At 52.5% G+C, this 20,343-nt stretch overlaps 1 protein-coding gene across 1 annotated transcript in view; it reads left to right on the top strand.

Moving 5' to 3' along the window:
- Positions 1–16,407, top strand: part of LOC309685614 (electroneutral sodium bicarbonate exchanger 1-like) — a gene marked incomplete at both ends in the record, with an annotated part of 73,740 nt that extends 57,333 nt beyond the window's left edge. The window contains one exon of the mRNA XM_082501352.1: positions 16,279–16,407. Coding sequence (XP_082357478.1) covers positions 16,279–16,407 — 129 coding nt within the window. The remainder of the gene's footprint in view (positions 1–16,278) is intronic.
- Between the last annotated feature and the right edge of the window lie 3,936 nt (positions 16,408–20,343).

The raw sequence follows: 20,343 nt of genomic DNA, 5'->3' as shown, positions 1-20,343 counted from the left end.
GGTTTGGGTCCCTGTAATCCCGGGTAGCAACCCCAGACTGCTCCAGGGAAGATACCCGAGATGATTTTTCTCCTTGGACAAAGCTCCATCCTCTGGGATGCATCCGAGACTTGTGGCAGCTATGTCCCTGAGTCTTTTTCTCACGGTTTATGGTTCTGTCATCCCAGGTAGCAACCCCAGACTCCTCCAGGGAAGACACCCAATATGATTTTTCTCTCTTGACAGTGGTCCATCCTGCGGGATCTACCCAGAATTCCTCCCAGGCGTCTCCCGCAGAGTTTTCTCCAATGCTTTAGGGCCCTGTGATCCCGGGTAGCAACCCGAGACTCCTCTAGGGAAGATACCCGAGATAACTTTTCTCCTTGGACAATGCTCCATCCTCTGGGAAGCATCCGAAACTCCTTGCAGGTATGTCCCTGAGTTTTTATTCCGGTGTTTTGGGGCCCTGTGATCCCGGGTAGCAACCCCAGACTCCTCCAGGGAAGATACCCGAGATGATTTTTCTCCTTGGACAATGCTCCATCCTCTGGGAAGCATCCGAGACTCCTTGCAGCTTTTTCCCTGAGTGTTTATTCCGGTGCTTTTGGGCCCTGTAATCCCGGGAAGCAACCCCAGACTCCTCCGTGGAAGATACCCAAGTTGATTTTTCTCCTTGGACTATTGTCCATCCTGCGGGATGCACCCGAGACTCCTCCCAGCTCTGTTTCTGAGTGTTTTCTTCCGGGGGTTTAGGGCCCTGTGATCCTGGGTAGCAACCCCAGACTCCTCCAGGGAAGATACCCGAGATGATTTTTCTCCTTGGACAAAGCTCCATCCTCTGGGAAGCATCCGAGACTCCTTGCAGGTATGTCCCTGAGTGTTTATTCCGGTGTTTTGGGGCCCTGTGATCCCGGGTAGCAACCCCAGACTCCTCCAGGGAAGATACCCGAGATGATTTTTCTCCTGCGACAAAGCTCCATCTTCTGGGATGCATAAGAGATTCCTCCCAGGCGTCTCCCGCAGAGTTTTCTCCAGTGCTTTAGGGCCCTGTGATCCCGGGTAGCAACCCCAGACTCCTCCAGGGAAGACACCCAATATGATTTTTCTCTCTTGTCAGTGGTCCATCCTGCGGGATCTACCCAGAATTCCTCCCAGGCGTCTCCCGCAGAGTTTTCTCCAGTGCTTTAGGGCCCTGTGATCCCGGGTAGCAACCCCAGACTCCTCTAGGGAAGATACCCGAGATAATTTTTCTCCTTGGACAATGCTCCATCCTCTGGGAAGCATCCGAAACTCCTTGCAGGTATGTCCCTGAGTTTTTATTCCGGTGTTTTGGGGCCCTGTGCTCCCGGGTAGCAACCCCAGACTCCTCCAGGGAAGATACCCGAGATGATTTTTCTCCTTGGACAATGCTCCATCCTCTGGGAAGCATCCGAGACTCCTTGCAGCTTTTTCCCTGAGTGTTTATTCCGGTGCTTTTGGGCCCTGTCATCCCGGGTAGCAACCCCAGACTCCTCCGTGGAAGATACCCAAGTTGATTTTTCTCCTTGGACTATTGTCCATCCTGCGGGATGCACCCGAGACTCCTCCCAGCTCTGTTTCTGAGTGTTTTCTTCCTGGGGTTTAGGGCCCTGTGATCCCGGGTAGCAACCCCAGACTCCTCCAGGGAAGATACCCGAGATGATTTTTCTCTTTGGACAATGCTCCATCCTCTGGGATGCATCTGAGATTCCTCCCAGGCGTCTCCCGCAGACATTTTTCCTGTGGTTTGGTTCCCTGTAATCCCGGGTAGCAACCCCAGACTCCTCCAGGAAAGATACCCGAGATGACTTTTCTCCTTGGACAAAGCTCCATCCTCTGGGAAGCATCCGAGACTCCTTGCAGGTATGTCCCTGAGTCTTTATTCCGGTGGTTTAGCGCCCTGTCATCCTGGGTAGCAATCCCAGACTCCTCCAGGGAAGATACCCGAGATGATTTTTCTCCTTGGACAAAGCTCCATCCTCTGGGAAGCATTAGAGACTCCTTGAAGGTATGTCCCTGAGTGTTTATTCCGGTGTTTTGGGGCCCTGTGATCCCGGGTAGCAACCCCAGACACCTCCAGGGAAGATACCCGAGATGATTTTTCTCCTGGGACAAAGCTCCATCTTCTGGGATGCATCTGAGATTCCTCCCAGGCGTCTCCCGCAAACATTTTTCCTGTGGTTTGGGTCCCTGTAATCCCGGGTAGCAACCCCAGACTCCTCCAGGGAAGATACCCGAGATGATTTTTCTCCTTGGACAAAGCTCCATCCTCTGGGATGCATCCGAGACTTGTGGCAGCTATGTCCCTGAGTCTTTTTCTCACGGTTTATGGTTCTGTCATCCCAGGTAGCAACCCCAGACTCCTCCAGGGAAGACACCCAATATGATTTTTCTCTCTTGACAGTGGTCCATCCTGCGGGATCTACCCAGAATTCCTCCCAGGCGTCTCCCGCAGAGTTTTCTCCAGTGCTTTAGGGCCCTGTGATCCCGGGTAGCAACCCCAGACTCCTCCAGGGAAGATACCCGAGATGATTTTTCTCCTTGGACAATGCTCCATCCTCTGGGAAGCATCCGAGACTCCTTGCAGCTTTTTCCCTGAGTGTTTATTCCGGTGCTTTTGGGCCCTGTCATCCCGGGTAGCAACCCCAGACTCCTCCGTGGAAGATACCCAAGTTGATTTTTCTCCTTGGACAATGCTCCATCTTCTGGGATGCATCTGAGATTCCTCCCAGGCGTCTCCCGCAGACATTTTTCCTGTTGTTTGGGTCCCTGTAATCCCGGATAGCAACCCCAGACTCCTCCAGGGAAGATACCCGAGATGATTTTTCTCCTGGGACAAAGCTCCATCCTCTGGGAAGCATCCGAGACTCCTTGCAGGTATGTCCCTGAGTGTTTATTCCGGTGTTTTGGGGCCCTGTGATCCCGGGTAGCAACCCCAGACTCCTCCAGGGAAGATACCCGAGATGATTTTTCTCCTTGGACAATGCTCCATCTTCTGGGATGCATCTGAGATTCCTCCCAGGCGTCTCCCGCAAACATTTTTCCTGTGGTTTGGGTCCCTGTAATCCCAGGTAGCAACCCCAGACTCCTCCAGGGAAGATACCCGAGATGATTTTTCTCCTTGGACAATGCTCCATCTTCTGGGATGCCTCTGAGATTCCTCCCAGGCGTCTCCCGCAGACATTTTTCCTGTGGTTTGGGTCCCTATAAACCTAGGTAGCAACCCCAGACTCCTCCAGGAAAGATATCCGGGATGATTTTTCTCCTTGGACAATGCTCCATCCTCTGGGAAGCATCTTAGACTCCTTGCAGGTTTGTCCCTGAGTGTTTATTCCGGTGCTTTTGGGCCCTGTCATCCCGGGTAGCAACCCCAGACTCCTCCAGGGAAGATACCCGAGATGATTTTTCTCCTTGGACAAAGCTCCATCCTCTGGGAAGCATCAGAGACTCCTTGCAGGTATGTCCCTGAGTGTTTATTCCGGTGTTTTGGGGCCCTTTCATCCCGGGTAGCAACCCCAGACTCCTCCAGGGAAGATACCGAAGTTGATTTTTCTCCTTGGACTATTGTCCATCCTGCGGGATGCACCCGAGACTCCTCCCAGCTCTGTTTCTGAGTGTTTTCTTCATGGGGTTTAGGGCCCTGTGATCCCTGGTAGCAACCCCAGACTCCTCCAGGGAAGATACCCGAGATGATTTTTCTCCTTGGACAATGCTCCATCTTCTGGGATGCATCTGAGATTCCTCCCAGGCGTCTCCCGCAGACATTTTTCCTGTGGTTTGGGTCCCTGTAAACCCAGGTAGCAACCCCAGACTCCTCCAGGAAAGATATCCGGGATGATTTTTCTCCTTGGACAATGCTCCATCCTCTGGGAAGCATCTTAGACTCCTTGCAGGTTTGTCCCTGAGTGTTTATTCCGGTGCTTTTGGGCCCTGTCATCCCGGGTAGCAACCCCAGACTCCTCCAGGGAAGATACCCGAGATGATTTTTCTCCTGGGACAAAGCTCCATCCTCTGGGAAGCATCCGAGACTCCTTGCAGGTATGTCCCTGAGTGTTTATTCCGGTGTTTTGGGGCCCTGTGATCCCGGGTAGAAACCCCAGACTCCTCCAGGGAAGATACCCGAGATGATTTTTCTCCTTGGACAATGCTCCATCTTCTGGGATGCATCTGAGATTCCTCCCAGGCGTCTCCCGCTGACATTTTTCCTGTGGTTTGGGTCCCTTTAATCCCGGGTAGCAACCCCAGACTCCTCCAGGAAAGATATCCGGGATCATTTTTCTCCTTGGACAATGCTCCATCCTCTGGGAAGCATCCGAGACTCCTTGCAGCTTTTTCCCTGAGTGTTTATTCCGGTGCTTTTGGGCCCTGTGATCCCGGGTAGCAACCCCAGACTCCTCCGTGGAAGATACCCAAGTTGATTTTTCTCCTTGGACTATTGTCCATCCTGCGGGATGCACCCGAGACTCCTCCCAGCTCTGTTTCTGAGTGTTTTCTTCCTGGGGTTTAGGGCCCTGTGATCCCCGGTAGCAACCCCAGACTCCTCCAGGGAAGATACCCGAGATGATTTTTCTCCTTAGACAATGCTCCATTCTCTGGGAAGCATCCGAGACTCCTTGCAGGTATGTCCCTGAGTGTTTATTCCGGTGTTTTGGGGCCCTGTGATCCCGGGTAGCAACCCCAGACTCCTCCAGGGAAGATACCCGAGATGATTTCTCTCCTTGGACAATGCTCCATCTTCTGGGATGCATCTGAGATTCCTCCCAGGCATCTCCCACAGACATTTTTCATGTGGTTAGAGTCCCTGTAATCCCGGGTAGCAACCCCAGACTCTTCCAGGGAAGATACCCGAGATGATTTTTCTCCTTGGGAAGAGCTCCATCCTCTGGGAAGCATCCGAGACTCCTTGCAGCTTTTTCCCTAAGTGTTTATTCCGGTGCTTTTGGGCCCTGTGATCCCGGGTAGCAACCCCAGACTCCTCCGTGGAAGATACTCAAGTTGATTTTTCTCCTTGGACTATTGTCCATCCTGCGGGATGCACCCGAGACTCCTCCCAGGCGTCTCCCGCAAACATTTTTCCTGTGGTTTGGGTCCCTGTAATCCCGGGTAGCAACCCCAGACTCCTCCAGGGAAGATACCCGAGATGATTTTTCTCCTTGGACAATGCTCCATCTTCTGGGATGCATCTGAGATTCCTCCCAGGCATCTCCCACAGACATTTTTCATGTGGTTAGGGTCCCTGTAATCCCGGGTAGCAACCGCAGACTCCTCCAGGGAAGACACCCAATATGATTTTTCTCCTTTACAATGCTCCATTCTCTGGGAAGCATCCGAGATTCCTTGCAGGTATGTCCCTGAGTGTTTATTCCGGTGCTTTTGGGCCCTGTCATCCCGGGTAGCAACCCCAGACTCCTCCAGGGAAGATACCCGAGATGATTTTTCTCCTTAGACAATGCTCCATTCTCTGGGAAGCATCCGAGACTCCTTGCAGGTATGTCCGTGAGTGTTTATTCCGATGTTTTGGGGCCCTGTGATCCCGGGTAGCAACCCCAGACTTCTCCAGGGAAGATACCCGAGATGATTTTTCTCCTTGGACAATGCTCCATCTTCTGGGATGCATCTGAGATTCCTCCCAGGCGTCTCCCGCAAACATTTTTCCTGTGGTTTGGGTCCCTGTAATCCCGGGTAGCAACCCCAGACTCCTCCAGGGAAGATACCCGAGATGATTTTTCTCCTTGGACAAAGCTCCATCCTCTGGGAAGCATCCGAGACTCCGTGCAGGTATGTCCCTGAGTCTTTATTCCGGTGGTTTAGCGCCCTGTCGTCCTGGGTAGCAATCCCAGACTCCTCCAGGGAAGATACCCGAGATGATTTTTCTCCTTGGACAAAGCTCCATCCTCTGGGAAGCATCCGAGACTCCTTGCAGGTATGTCCCTGAGTGTTTATTCCGGTGGTTTAGCGCCCTGTGATCCCGGGTAGCAACCCCAGACTCCTCCAGGGAAGATACCCGAGATGATTTTTCTCCTTGGACAAAGCTCCATCCTCTGGGATGCATCCGAGACTTGTCGCAGCTATGTCCCTGAGTCTTTTTCTCACGGTTTATGGTTCTGTCATCCCAGGTAGCAACCCCAGACTCCTCCAGGGAAGACACCCAATACGATTTTTCTCTCTTGACAGTGGTCAGTCCTGCGGGATCTACCCAGAACTCCTCCCAGGCGTCTCCCGTAGAGTTTTCTCCAGTGCTTTAGGGCTCTGTGATCCCAGGTAGGAACCCCAGACTCCTCTAGGGAAGGTACCCGAGATGAATTTTCTCCTTGGACAATGCTCCATCCTCTCGGAAGCATCCGAGACTCCTTGCAGCTTTGTCCCTGAGTGTTTATTCCGGTGCTTTTGTGGCCCTGTGGTCCTGGGTAGCAACCCCAGACTCCTCCAGGGAAGATACCAAAGTTGATTTTTCTCCTTGGACTATTGTCCATCCTGCGGGATGCACCCGAGACTCCTCCCAGCTCTGTTTCTGAGTGTTTTCTTCCTGGGGTTTAGGGCCCTGTGATCCCGGGTAGCAACCCCAGACTCCTCCGTGGAAGATACCCGAGATAATTTTTCTCCTTGGACAATGCTCCATCCTCTGGGAAGCATCCGAGACTCCTTGCAGGTATGTCCCTGAGTGTTTATTCCGGTGCTTTTGGGTCCTGTCATCCCGGGTAGCAACCCCAGACTCCTCCAGGGAAGATACCCGAGATGATTTTTCTCCTTGGACAATGTTCCATCCTCTGGGTTTCACCCGAGACTCCTTCCAGGCTTCTGTTGTTGTCTTTTGTCATGTATTTTAGGGACCTCAGATCCCTGGTAGGACCTCCAGACTCTCCAAAGGGAGATAACTGTGATGGGTTTTTCTCACTGGGAAGTAACCTATCATGTTTTTTCTCTTTTAGGCAAAGCTTTTTACCCCGCAATAAACCCATGGCTCCTTCCAGGCATCTCCCAGAGTCTTTTGATCTCTAGTTGAGGGACCTGATATCACAGGTAGCTACCAAGACTCCTCCAAGGAAGCTTCCTTCTGTTTTGCCAATAGGTCTCTGTTCCTGGATCCATCTAACCCTCCCATTAGGGTTAGGTTAGGGTGTGCGTTCTGTATGAGAATCCCACAGCTCCAGGGACACGTGGCTGGAAAAGGTATGTCGAGGAGGGAACGGCATTGCACCAACATCACTCCCTTGACACTGTGATGGTGTGCTCCCCCTCCCCGCCTTCCAACCTGACCTTTATCTCCCGTGACCCTGCCCAAGCACTAACACCTGTGGTGGTCACAATGGGCACGTGTACATGTGATGGCTGCCCCCGGCTCGATGTGGTTTCGGGGAAACACATAACACCACAGTAGCCAAGGGCTAACTTGAGCAGTGCTGGTACTGTGGCCAATATGCAGATATGACTATAGGTCAATCATCTCACCCACATCAATAGTGAACAGCCCAAGAGCCCTTTGAGCTCCCCTGCACGCCAGGATCTCCCCATGAGCGGGGACGCCTCTCAAGGTTACTCCTCGAGCTTCACAGATTCTTTGCCGCAACAGATCCTCGGTCAGTGACTAATAGCACGCGAAACTGTGAAATCTTAGCTAAGTGATAGAAAGGATTGATTGCACATATATAATCCCTTAGACATAAACCGTTGACCCAGTCCGGGACCAGGATTGGATCCAGCCGCACCCAGACTCCTCTCTGAGAAGGAGGTTAGAAAGCAAGGGGCTCCTTTCCGAACCTCAGCCCAACAGGAGGGTCTCCCTGGCAGTTCTGCCTGACCCTGTCCTCCATGCAGGAAATAACCAAGTGTACCTTGCCATCGAATCCTGCTAAAGCACTGTCGCATTTACTCTCAAACTTTGTTAAATCCCTGTTTTGTATCAATAAACGTGTCGCTGCTTCTCTCTACGAGTGAAGTGCATCGCTCCATCCGCAACAGACACCTCTCTCCTCTGGGCCACCCGTGCTGCTGGGGACCTCAGCCTCAGCCCACGCTGCCATTAGCTGCCTGTCAGAGCGCTGCTACGGGATGGTGAAGGCAGGAACAGCTTTCCATCCTTGCTCCTTTTGTGTAGGAGCAGTCGCTGGATGTTTTCCATTTTGGAGTGGGGCTCTGGCGAGTGTGGGAGAGAGTGTTGGGATCGTTACGGTGCAAGGAAAGCGCAGAGCCCCAGTGTTGGTCGGGCTGTGAAAGTGCTGCCGAGGGATAGTGAGGGCAAGCAGTCTAATATGACCGAACTGAATGAAACAATCCAGGAATTCTTTACTTACTGAATCTCACTTGGATACAGCCCACGCTGAGGGATGCTGGACTAAAGTCACACTCCTTTTCTTTGGAGGAATTCTGAAAGGAAAAGGAACCAAAGAACTGTTACACAATGTAAAATTCTATTGTACAGGAGAAGTTTATTTGTTTGCTTGCTTTAAGAACTAAAGGCGGTTTCAAACCCTAAAAATGCAAGATAACCAAAGTACAGAACGAGATCCCCGAGCTAAACAAAAGACATCTCTCTCGTCTGTGCTATCGCCTAGCAGCCAACTACTCCCCTCGATAAATATCACCGTCAGGAGGAGCCCAATTTGACCTCTCCCTGAATGGCAGCTGGACTGCACGCCAGGCGACTCTCCCCGTGGGCAGGGGCGACTCTCAAGGTTAGAGATTCCTTACCTGAGACTGAGAGCCTTCCTCACCCAAGGGGAGAGATGCCTTAGCTGCGGCAGATCCTCAGTAAGTGACTGAGAGCGTGCTGAATTAGTACTAATGAGACATTACTAATCCATGCAGCTACTCAATATTATTGCAAACATTGTATAGGTAATTCCGTTAGACATAAGCTGTTCTCCAAGTGTGAGACCGGGGCTCCATAAGGAGTTTAGAAGGCAAGGGGATCCACTCTGAACCTCGTGACTCAATGGGAGGGTCTTCCTTACTCTTTGCGTCTCCAGTCCCCGTGTGAATCAGCCTAACCTGATTCTAACTCAGTTTTCCTTTGTATGTTTTTTCCAAGCAGTAGTTAATCATAGAATGGTCTGGGTCGTCTTCAATTGGATCTGGTTGCTCAGAGCCCCATCCAACCTGACCTGGAATGTTTCCAGGTATGGGCCATCTCCCACCTCTTTGGGCAACCTGGGCCAGTGTCTCCCCACCCTCATCATCAAAAAACATAATCTTCCCAGATGCCCCATCCCTGCTTATTGCAGGGGGTTGGACTCAACAACCTCTAAAGGTCCCTTCCAACCCAAATGATTCTATGACACTGTGGTTTCACTGATGTTTCCCTGTTGGCTTCTGTTCCGTCAGAAGCCCCTGGCTCATCTCCATAAGACTCCGAGTGTGCTGCACCCAGCACGTCTCAGACCAACAGGCTGAGGGTCCTCGCTGGCGCCCCGTCCCCCTGACCTTAGCATGTTCCCGCAGCTTGTCATGGGCAAGCCTGATCCTATCCCTGACCCCTTCAAGTCTAGTTTAAAGCTCTGCCAATGAGCCCCACTGGCTCCTGAGCAAAGACCCTCTTCCCCCTTTCAGAAAGTTCAATCCCATCTGACCCCAGCAGGCCTGGCACCATGGAGGCCTCCCTATTTGTGCAAAAAAACGAAAATTGTGGTGGTGACAGCAGCCACGGAGCCATGTATTAAGAGACAAGGTCCGTCTGTTCCTTCCAGTGTCGCTGCGCATAACTGGAAGGAGAGAGGAAAAATAGCCGGCGCTCCAGATTCCCTTACCACCCATCCCAAGGCCCTGAAGTCTCTCCGGATCGCCCTCGGACTACGCATTGTGGCTTCGTGGCCACCCACAGGGAAGAGCAGCGCTGGGCAATAGTCCGAGGGCCGTACCAGGCCGGGAAGTTTCCTAGTGACGTCCTTAACCCGGGCCCAGGGGGGCAGCAGACTTCCCCAAGAGGAGGGTCTGCCCGGTGAGTCAGGGGTATGTGATAGAGACAATAACACATTGTGCACTGATTGACTAGCAGTGATTCATAACCTAAAGGACAGGCCTGATAAAAAGCAAGAAGTCTTGAGATTGCCAAGGACAGCTCCTGATAACGAATAAGAGTGTGCCTTGAAAAGCGGCTGAAACCAACCCTGCGGTCTGGACAAAGACCAAAGAAGAACTGAGTCTGCGCAAGGACAAAGAGTTACTTGCGGTGATGAAGAGGAATCATCAGCCTTCGTGGTCACGACCCTCAGCGACCACCACCAGGAGGCACTGCGCAAGCGCAGTTGGGAGGAGTTTATGGAAATGACTTCTTAGAGCTAATTTTAATACGAAGTGGGGACAGGTTATGCATATGTATAGGCGTATTGGGAAATCTTATGATTATGTAATTAAGAACTATATATATTTGAGAAGGCCGCTGCATTGGGCGCGCACGATTGTGGTGGGGCGACCCCCCCGTGCTGCCCAGCGCTGAATAAACATACCCACTTTACAACCTTCCCGGTTGTGGAGTCTCTGGAGTTTCGTTTCCGCATGTCACCGGCAGATCGGGTCCTCTGTTCCCGTCCCCGTCTCCGGGAGGGCAGAGCGTGGCTCCAGCGGCCCCTCTCTCTCTCGCTCACGCTCCCGACTGCTCCTCAGCCTTTCTCCTTCCCCCCCGGCTCTGCCGCCAGGCCGAGCGCACCGTCCCCCTGCTCCCCCCTCACGCTGCGCTGCCCTCCGCCGCGGAGCGGGCCGGCCCCGGAGCGGCTCCCTCGGCCACCGGCCGCTCCCTCCGCTGCGGCGCGTTTGAGCCTCCCGCCGTTGCCCGGGCAACGCCCAGGTCTCGCCAGCGGCTGTGGCGAGAGGTACCGGCTGCCGCTCGGCTCCGCTCGGCAACACTCGGCCCCGCTCGGATCGGCTCGTCATCTCGCGGCCCCGCTCGGCCGGTCAGGGCCGTCCCCGAGCGCGGCGGCGGGGCCGGGCTGGCGCAGGGCGGGCAGAGGAGCGGCGGGCGGAGGGGCCGAGCCGCCCCGGGAGGCGGCCGCGGGGCGCTCCCCTCCTGCGCTGCCCCGAGGTCCCGGCCGGTCCGGGGCAGCCGCTCGGTGTCCCTCGGGTCCCCGCTGTCCGGGCGTCGGGGCAGCCCCGGGGCTGGGCTGGGGCCGGCTCCGTCCCGGCGGCCATCCCCCTTTGGCGGGGCAGCCGGTGGGGGGCACGACCGGACCCTCCTGCCTGCCCCGGGCCCCGCCGCACGGGCTCTGTGCCGCACACACCGTCCCGTCCGTACCCGCCCTCTCCCCCGCTGGGAGGGCGGTGGGGCCACCGCGGGGCGGGCAGAGTCCTGTGGGGCTGCGCCCGGGAGTCACCGAGCGCCGCAGGTTGCCCGATGCGGAGCGAAAGGAGCCCGAGGGGCCGCCCAGAGCAGCCCCCGCAGCGCAGCGCAGCGGCACAGGCAGCGGCAGGAGGGGCAGCCCCCGGCCGGGGGAGCCCCCGTCGGGGCGGGTAAGTAGCACAGCCACGTCTGCGCAAGAGGAGCAACGCAGAAGCCTTTTCCCGCCCCGACTGCTCCCGCCAGCGAGCTCGGGGCCGGTGGCACTGACGGCGGCAGCCAGGAGCATCGGGCCCCGAGTCACCGGTGCCGACAGCACAGGCGCCGCTGGAGGCGTCCGCCTCTTCCCGCCCCGACGGGATGCCGAGGGCAAGAGCGGGAAGAGGCCCCCAGACGCAGCCCCGCTGCCTTGCTGCGGCTCCTCTGCTTCCAGTACCTTTCCCTTTCCTTCCACAAGGCTGCCGTATCTTCACCAATCTTGACCTTTTCATGCTGGGAAGCAGAGGCCCGGCTCATACTAGAAACCTCTGCTGCTTCTTGGAGGGAATGAGTGTTTTCTGCCGGGGCAAGACTGATTAAAGACTGATTAAAATAACACCAAGTTCCAAGTTGCTTCTTTTATTAGAATCCCACAGAACAGTTTTTCAAAGGCACATTGCCACTTGGTGACACGCAAGGATCAAAATCTTAAAGCTTGTTGCTCTTTTCCCCAAAACTCTAGGTTGTACAGAAAAACACATTCCAACCCAACACCTTCAGTACATCAATTTGGAAACATAAGCAAAGTAGCATTTCACTTAAAGCATTCACTAGCTGAGACAAGCCATGTGAAAAGCAGAGTTACACAAGAGACAATACCACCAAACAGTCACACTACAAGTTTACCTTTCCACAACAATCAGTGCTTCCAGGTCAGTTCTTTCCACCAAAAAGATGCTGGAGTGGCAAAAAGATGATGCTGGGGAAACAACAACAAGAGCACGTTACACTGCCAGTCCTTCTCTGAGAATTGTAATGACAAGGCCATTTCTGGCCACCAGAAAGACACAACCCCAGCACAAAACAGACAGGGAAAGACTGAAAAAATAGAGACAACATAAAGAATAACTGGTGCACGGTGATGTTAATTTCAGTTTGCAATGGTGTCTTTGGGAGTCAAGGTTACCAAGGCCACAGTTGCTACGCAGCCAAAGAAGGTCTGTCCAGGGAAAGCCCTGTCAGAAGGGGGAGTATTTAAGCCCTTTAGAAATCGGGCTGGAGATGGCACTCCTCAGCGGATAAAGCCCCACCTCCCACCAGGAGGGCTTTTCCCAAAGACAGCTCACAAGAGGACCATTTCTTGGCAATGTTGCACCTTACACAAGACAAAAGGACAGCCCTGAACGGTCCTTTGCCCCGGCACACTTTGGTTTAACCACAGAACAGAGGTGTCCGTTCTTCAAGACCATGTAGAACCACCTCAACTGCTACAGTCGGGTACGCTCTCCAACACAGGCTTGGACATCGAATCAGAGAATCCTCTAGCTTGGAAGGGACCTTAAAGATCATCCAGTCCAACCATCAACCTAACACTGCCAGAACCACCACTAAACCACATCCCACAGCACGTCTACCTGGCTTTTAAATCTCTCTGGGGACAGAGATTCCACCACTTCCATGGGCAGCCTGTTCCAATGCTTCACAACCCTTTTGGTGAAGAACTTTTTCCTAATATCCACTCTAAACCTCCCCTGGGGAACCTTGAGGCCATTTCCTCTTGTCCTATCGCTTGTTACTAGCGATAGCCAGGCCTGCATCTGCTCCGAGCTGCAGTGTTGGTACCTTCTCCAGAACTCGGAGAGACCTCTTCCTCCCGACTCCACGCTTCCTTCCTTTACCGTGTGGTCCATTCGCTGCGGCAGCTGCATGGCACCCTCAGCCTGACCGGCTGCTGTTCTTTGTTCAAGGTCAGATTCCACAGGTGCCCCTGTAAGAAACAGCAGCAAGAACAAAAACAGAAGCTCGCTCTCTCCACCCTCCCAGAACACCAGCGGCAGCCCCTGAAACCGAGAGGCGGGTCCAGACTCCGGCTGACATGACGCCTGGGGGGTTTCCCAGCCATCACCGTGCAGAGGGATTTGGAGGGAGGTTCCCATCTCACAGCCCTGCTCTGAACGAGCGACAGAGCCGAGCTCTGCGGGTGGGATGGGATGCACGGGAAGAGACTCTCAGCCAAAATCATTGCTGACCTACCGCTTTCCCATGGTTCTCATTCCTAATCTCACGTGCTGGAAAATACCAAACATGATTTTTAAAGGAAAACTAATACCGATGTCATCCTTGTGGCTTTGGATGCAATACGACCAATCTGAACGAAACAACCCAGGAATTCCTTACTTACAAAATCTCCCTTGGTTACAGCCCACGCTGAGGGACGCTGGACTAAAGCCACACTCCTTTTCTTTGGAGGAATTCTGAAAGGAAAAGGAACACAAGAACCGTTACACAATGTAAAAGTCTACGGTACAGGAGATTTTTGCTTGTTTGCTCGCTTTCAGAACTAAAAGACAAGGTCGACTCCCTCGTTCTGGGATTTCCATTTCTTTTCCTGCTCCTACGAGGACTTTCTTTACCAATATATTGCTACCTCTCCCTCCTCGGGACATTCACGTGCCTAACATAAAGCTGTAGTTCGCTGAGTAGACTTTAATATAGCAGACTGTGAAAGAATAACAGCAGCTATGGCACGGAGAGAGATTTAAGAAACCACCAACCGAGGTGCTGTGGGAAATAAGAGCCGCTGGACCATACAGGCCCCCAGACATCAGCCCTGCTAAGACACAGTCATAGGAAACAGAGTAACAGGGAAGGCACAAAAGTGCAAAGTGCCAGAAGGGGGAGGTGAGTCGGGAATCCCCATTAGGAAGGCTGTCAGCAAGACAAAGGACCACAAACAGCAAAATCAGCATGTAAGCTTCTTGACGAGAGAGTAAACCAACTTTGTCCTAGCGAGAAGATCACAGAAGAATAGCTCCACTCCCCGATGGTGTTCCTCTTGCACTAAGCTCAGGTTCACCCAAAATTCCAAACTGTGGATGGCCTAAGAGCTTTGCAGTTTAGTCTCAGAGCAGTAACTAAGTCAGAAAATTATCTGCAGTGACAGTCTGAACGTCTCTCAGTTCTCTGTTCTCTTTCTTTGACTGCTACTGGTACACGTGGTAAGTGGAAAGGTGCGCAGGCTCGACACCAGTCATCCTGACCAGACAGCCTACTGTCAAAATCACAGGCCAAGAAGGCATTTGGATGAAAGCTGAAAATGCCATCTATTTAACAGCCAGGTGACTGCGGCACTGCCACGCTCCTCCTTCCCAATTGAGTGCCCGTCGCTCCTACGTGCGCTAAGTAGACAGATTTCCTTCACGTTTAACGAGACCCTTCCCTTTTTGAGATGCATTCTAAAACACCGTGTGGGTTTGCATCCAAATTCAGACACTGCAGATAAACTGAACAAGAGCCCCAGAGGAACTGTCAGAAGAATCCTGAGGAACTACAGGAGCTACCGATACGTTTTTTCCTAAACCTAATCCTTCTTCTGATCCCAAATAGCAAAAGAAAGCAAATGGAGAGCAAAGCAAGTGGAAAGCGCGTCACAGAAGCACCTGGCTCTGAGCTCCTAGAAAAACATAGAGAAGGCAGAGGTCATCTGCCCATGATTTTGGGCAGTGCTCATGGTATCTGGCCCGGCATTCATAACCACAACACTCTGTGCCTGGACACCCCCCTCAGCGTAACAGTGCCCTGACTAGTGCAAATTTCAGGTGCGAGGCATGGTGGCACACGCATCTGTTCTGGAGAAGGTTCTTCTCCCCTCAGTTGGTATTTGCCCAGTTGACGAGTCATTCCGTATAGTTCCAGTTTACCTGGAAAGAGCTCAGGACGTGGCCTCCCACATTAGTTAACACCATACGAGGCTACGGTGAAGTCTGCCGCCTGCCACATTCTTTCTCAGGGTCCAACATGCCAACCTGCAGCTCCAGCTTTCAAGGACTCTAATATTTGGGAAACTCAGCCACAGTACAAGGAGCAGAGGCATTCTGGGCACAGTGGCTATAGCAAAGTGGGGAACAAAAAAGCATCTCTCAGCGGATGACTCTTATCCCACCAAGAGTGTGTTTGGAGCTCCCGAGGAAAGAAGCCAGCAGGGGCACGTGTAGAGACCCGTCACTAATCCTGCAAAGGGAAGCTGAGGGAAAAACAGCGATACAGGTTTTGGAGACAAGTAAGCCGGCTTGTTTTAGAGACATTCTTCTGTACCGAACGCTCCTGAGGAGTCACCAGGCAGTCTCCTTTCTGTCTTGAAAATCCAACAAACCTGTCAAAACCCCTCTTCTGAAAGAAAGTTTGGGGCTTACAACAAGGGGAGGGCTGTTTCAATACAGGAGTTCACCTGTGCAGGCTGAAGGTAACCACACAACTGGTAGCCCAGCACTGCAGGCGGCTGTCCAGGCAGGGAATCCCTGCAGAGCAATGATGCTGGAGTTGGCCCTTTGAAACCAGGGCTCCAGGAGCCAGCAGGCAGTATGCCCCGGCCATCTGAGAGCTCAAGCAAGCCCACAGACGACATCTGCGTAAAGGCTCCGCCAGTTGTGAAGAGGTCCAGAAGGTTCCTGAAGCAGGGGCAGCATGTCGTCATGCAGAAACATGCAGAAATCCTGGGATTTGATGCAACTGGTCACCTCCCAGGCAACAGTGGGAGAAGCAGCTGTTCCTTTCATACCACCAGGCAACTCCCTTTGTGGACAAACCCAAGAGAAATGAACCAGCCTCCTCATAAAATTCTCTCTCCAAAGAGGTGGAGGGGAAAAAGGCCAGGAAGGTGAGAGCATGGCAGGGATTGGAACTAAATTTCGAATGGGTATTGGTACCGAGAAAATGGATGAAGTGCAGCGGGTCGTTTGGGAGGACGGGCAACAGGCAGGAGCAGGAGAACAGGGGTGCTGGCGCAGACCCTGTTCCCTAAAGGCTGTGCCCAACAGCAGCTCTGTCAGAGCAGCCTTTTCGCCTGCGAGCTACAGGAGAAAGAATCTTCCCCTCCTGACAAGGTCTCTGGAGAACAGCGGGTTCAGGAAGCAACTGCCAATCCCGTGGGTACAACCCTGTCGTAAACCCGCCTTCCGACACCCTACTGAGAAAAGGCACGGCACTGTTTCAAGACGAGGGAGACGCCTGCAAGGCCATCTGCACAGAGAAAGGACACTGCTGGGGAGGGGCGAGTCCTCACGCTGAAGCCAGTGTCAAGGTGTCAGCCCCCACTGTTGGCCCTCCACGGAGCTCTGCACGAAGGGGCATCTGAGGAAAAAGAGGACCGGAGTCTGGAAGACAAGGCAGGGCACCCTTCAGGCTCATCTCTGGCAGGCGAAGCTCACCCCTAGAGTTTGTAGCTTGACACTCAGAAAAGCTCGTGTCGTCTCCCGGTAGAACTCATCCCTTGGCTAAGTCTGAGGAGCAGGAATGACAAATGTCTCCATGCAGGTGAAAAGGGGAAAAACATTACCTGAAGGCATTTTTCTGCTTGCCACTTTAAGAATCTAGGACTAAAGAGATAGTGTTGTCTCTTTCTGGACGTTCTGTAGCTTACCGTTTCAAATCCACGCTTTGCTTTACTCCTGTGGTGAACACACTCAGCTCCAGTTCTAAAAAGAAGTCAAATAAGTAAGAACTGAGTTTAACAAAAAGCCAAAAAAAGGAAGCAATCTTGTAAAAGGCTACTTCCAGTATTTCATCAGAAATCAGGATTTCAGTACCTCTAGCCAACAAGATAGAGACCCTTAATTGATATTTGCACTCACGCTTCAAAGTCTCATTTGAAGAAGGAAAACCGGCCCTCGTTCCATTATCAGGCTTTCTGCTTTTCTAGTAAAACCAGCAAGCAGTTAAAGAGAAGAAAAGCTTGTGGAATGATTACTAAAGTGATCAATAATAGAGCATTGGTCACACATTAAGGAAAGGTATAAAATCAAGAGGGTTCGAGGGTAGAACACAGCCGCAGCCGGTATGCGAAGAATCCGCTCCATCTGCGATTCCCTGTACAATACTGCTTGCAGAGCAACACACAGAGTGGAGTGGGGTGGAGACTCCAAGGCCAAACCCTGTGATAATCCAGCAAACACGGGAACGAGATGGCACCACGGAACTGATGTGCGCCAGCTCTAAGAAGGAAAACAGTGCGGAGGATGGAGCGGAGTGGAGACAGCGCAGCCAAACTCTGTGATAAAATGGGAACTGGAGGGCCAAATGCAACCCTCAAAGGTCTTACAGAATTGATAAGCTGCCTACTTGTTACCCTGAGCCAACGATCTGTCATTTGTTGACAAAATGCTCTCCTTTGTGTGAACTTTGCACATTATAATGGCATTATAATACAAAAACACCCCTCCAGCCCCAAAGCTACCTGCCTCCAAGGTGCGACCACTCCTCCTTGAGTCTGCGCCCTGAATTTTTCGTAAACGATACCTTTAAGTGAGAGGCGAGAAAATTTTACACCAATCATAACTCAAGTAGTTATGACTAGAGTCACTCTAACTCCACCTTGAAGATAAAAAATAGTATAAATATGGCCCAAGAAAGGGGGGATATGAGGGAAGACACCGTTGTGAACAAGTCGAGGGGAACTCCATCACTGACTGCTTTGACTTCTGGGATCAGTCAACGGGCTGAGCCTCTCTTCCCCCCATAAGGACGCTTGTGGGTAAAATTCGAACACTTGGCTACACCAAGTGCTTCCCCGGGAAACTTAGAAATCTCTAGAGAGTTGTTTGATAACTTAGCGCATTTGTAACCGAGCTATATTAGTAACATCTTTAATATTCGCACGTGCTTTGCAGACAGTCGCTATCGCCAGCAATCCAAAAGAACTTGTGTAGCTGTTGCTGCAATAAACTGCACTGTGTAGGCAGCTCGTTGTTTGGGTTTCTCACTGAACACAACCAAAAAGAGCGGCTGTGTTAGTTCATGAGCGCAACTGGGCTGAAGGTGCAGTCTGCTATTAGTGTATCCAGAACTGTAACCGTTTAATACACATTCAACGCGCCTGGACTGATAGTGGTGAATTGGGCATCCCTCAGAATTTAAACCTCACCACACCTCGCTTCCCACCTCAGTGAGGAGGGTTAGAACGCAAGGGGGGTTATTTTCTGCCGAAACTACTTTGCCCCTTAATGCAACAAAGCATTACATGACATGGAGAGGGGGATGAGCAGCCAGTTGAGAAAGTCTGCAAACCCTACAAGGTTACTGACACAAAGAGAAGGGCAGGTAGCAAAGAACCACGGAGAGATCTTACAAGACCTGGTCATGGAGCGATAAAACGGCAGAGGAAACGCTGTACAGAGAGGTACAAAGCGATGGATGTGAGGAAAACCAACCCCGGATTCACACACAAAACTGGGCTGATCAGTATCACTGGAGAGCGACACCTGGAGATTCCGATAGCTCAACACTCAATGGCACCCCAAGAAAACCCAAAGCCAGATCCCCCATGAGGAAGGATGAGCAAAAGAACTTGGCCAAAAAGAAAAACAGATCAAGAGGTGGCCCAATTACCGCAGACAAACTCCTCCCCAGGGGGGAACGCTCAGACTGAACGAGCTCTTCAGTCTAACGGAGTAATTGGGGAAAAATGACAGAAGGCTTGAAGTTGATGCCTCACCAATCTGATTTTGAAATCAAGAATTGTCCAGAATGGTGTGACTTCTGGGCCAAGACACGGGACTAAGAGAACTGCCAGACTGGATCGTGAAAGAGCCCTTTCTGGCCTTCTGAATCCACAACTCTTGTCTTGGCTAAAAAAGATTAGAAAGCATTCTGGAACCTGGTTTCTCTCTTCGCTCATTTCCAGCAGTTTTACTGTGACAAGAAACTGTTGGGGGGGAGGGAAACATTTGCAGGAGCAGGAAAAGAACTGCGTTCAGACTTCTACCTTTAAAATCTCTGCATGACATGCATTTGGGAAGCGGGTAGGTCCTAAGGCAACAAAGGAGATGATTCAACATGGTCTGTACATCCCACCATGGAAGGGGAAAGGTGAGCACAAACACTTCCCATCACAGCGCTGGATCTGGGACTCTCTGCCCAATACCTGTGAATAGTAATATGTGAATATTAAGTAATATTAAGTAGAGACACACATTTTCTTTTAGAAAAAGCTACGCTCGGTGAAAGAAAGAAGCCTGCTCGACTATAACGAATGCTGGGCCTGCCTCGGAGAAGTAATCCAGAACGAAGCCTGAAGGTAGCTGGCATGAGCCAGCACTGCACCCTCGTGCTGAAGGCGGCCAACACCACCCTGAGCGGCAGTAGGAAGAGTTTTGCCGGCAGCTCGAGGGAGGTGATCCTTCCCCTCTGCTCAGGGCTGCGGAGGCTAGTCTGTGCGCCCCGTCCCGAACGGGCTCCCCGGGACAAGGCTGGGACTCACTGGGCTCAGCCCAGCAAAGGGCTGCAAAGATGATGAAGGGCCTGGAGCCCTTCTCGTACACGGAGAGGCTGGGAGAGCTGGGACTGTTCAGCCTGCAGAAGGCTCAGGAGGGATCTTAGCAACGTACACCTGATGGCAGGGAAGGAAGAAGAGGGAGCCGGGCTCTCCTCAGCAGCGCCTTCTGGCAGGGCAAGAGGCAAAGGGCACAAATGGCAACACATGAAATTAAATCTAAACACGAGAAACAACTCTTTGACTGCAACTGGGGTCAAGCACCACAACTGCTTGCCCACAGAAGCTGTGGCGTCTCCACCCTTGGAGCCCACTCAAAACCTGACGGGACACGTCCTGGGCGAGCTGCTCTGGGTCACCCTGCTTGAGCAGGAGGGGATGGACTCGATGAGACCAAAGGTCCCGTCCAACCTCAGCCATTCTGTGAAATCCACAGAGAGAGATCTCAGCCTCCAGCTGAGAGGCGGCATTCATCAGCCCACTGAGAGGAACAGGCTGGGATGTGGCCAGAAAGCTGTTCCCAGTTCTTCCCTGGCACCCCCGGCGCAGCTGTGCAAGCCAGTGCCTGGCTTTGTCTCGCTGCCGAGTTCTCATCCCACTGCGATTCTACACGTAA

Source organism: Vanellus vanellus (genome assembly GCF_965231255.1).
Source record: "Vanellus vanellus genome assembly, contig: HAP1_SCAFFOLD_39, whole genome shotgun sequence".
Classification (NCBI taxonomy): Eukaryota; Metazoa; Chordata; class Aves; order Charadriiformes; family Charadriidae; genus Vanellus; species Vanellus vanellus.
Note: the sequence above shows the minus strand (reverse complement) of the source record. Positions and strands in the feature narration are given on the sequence as shown.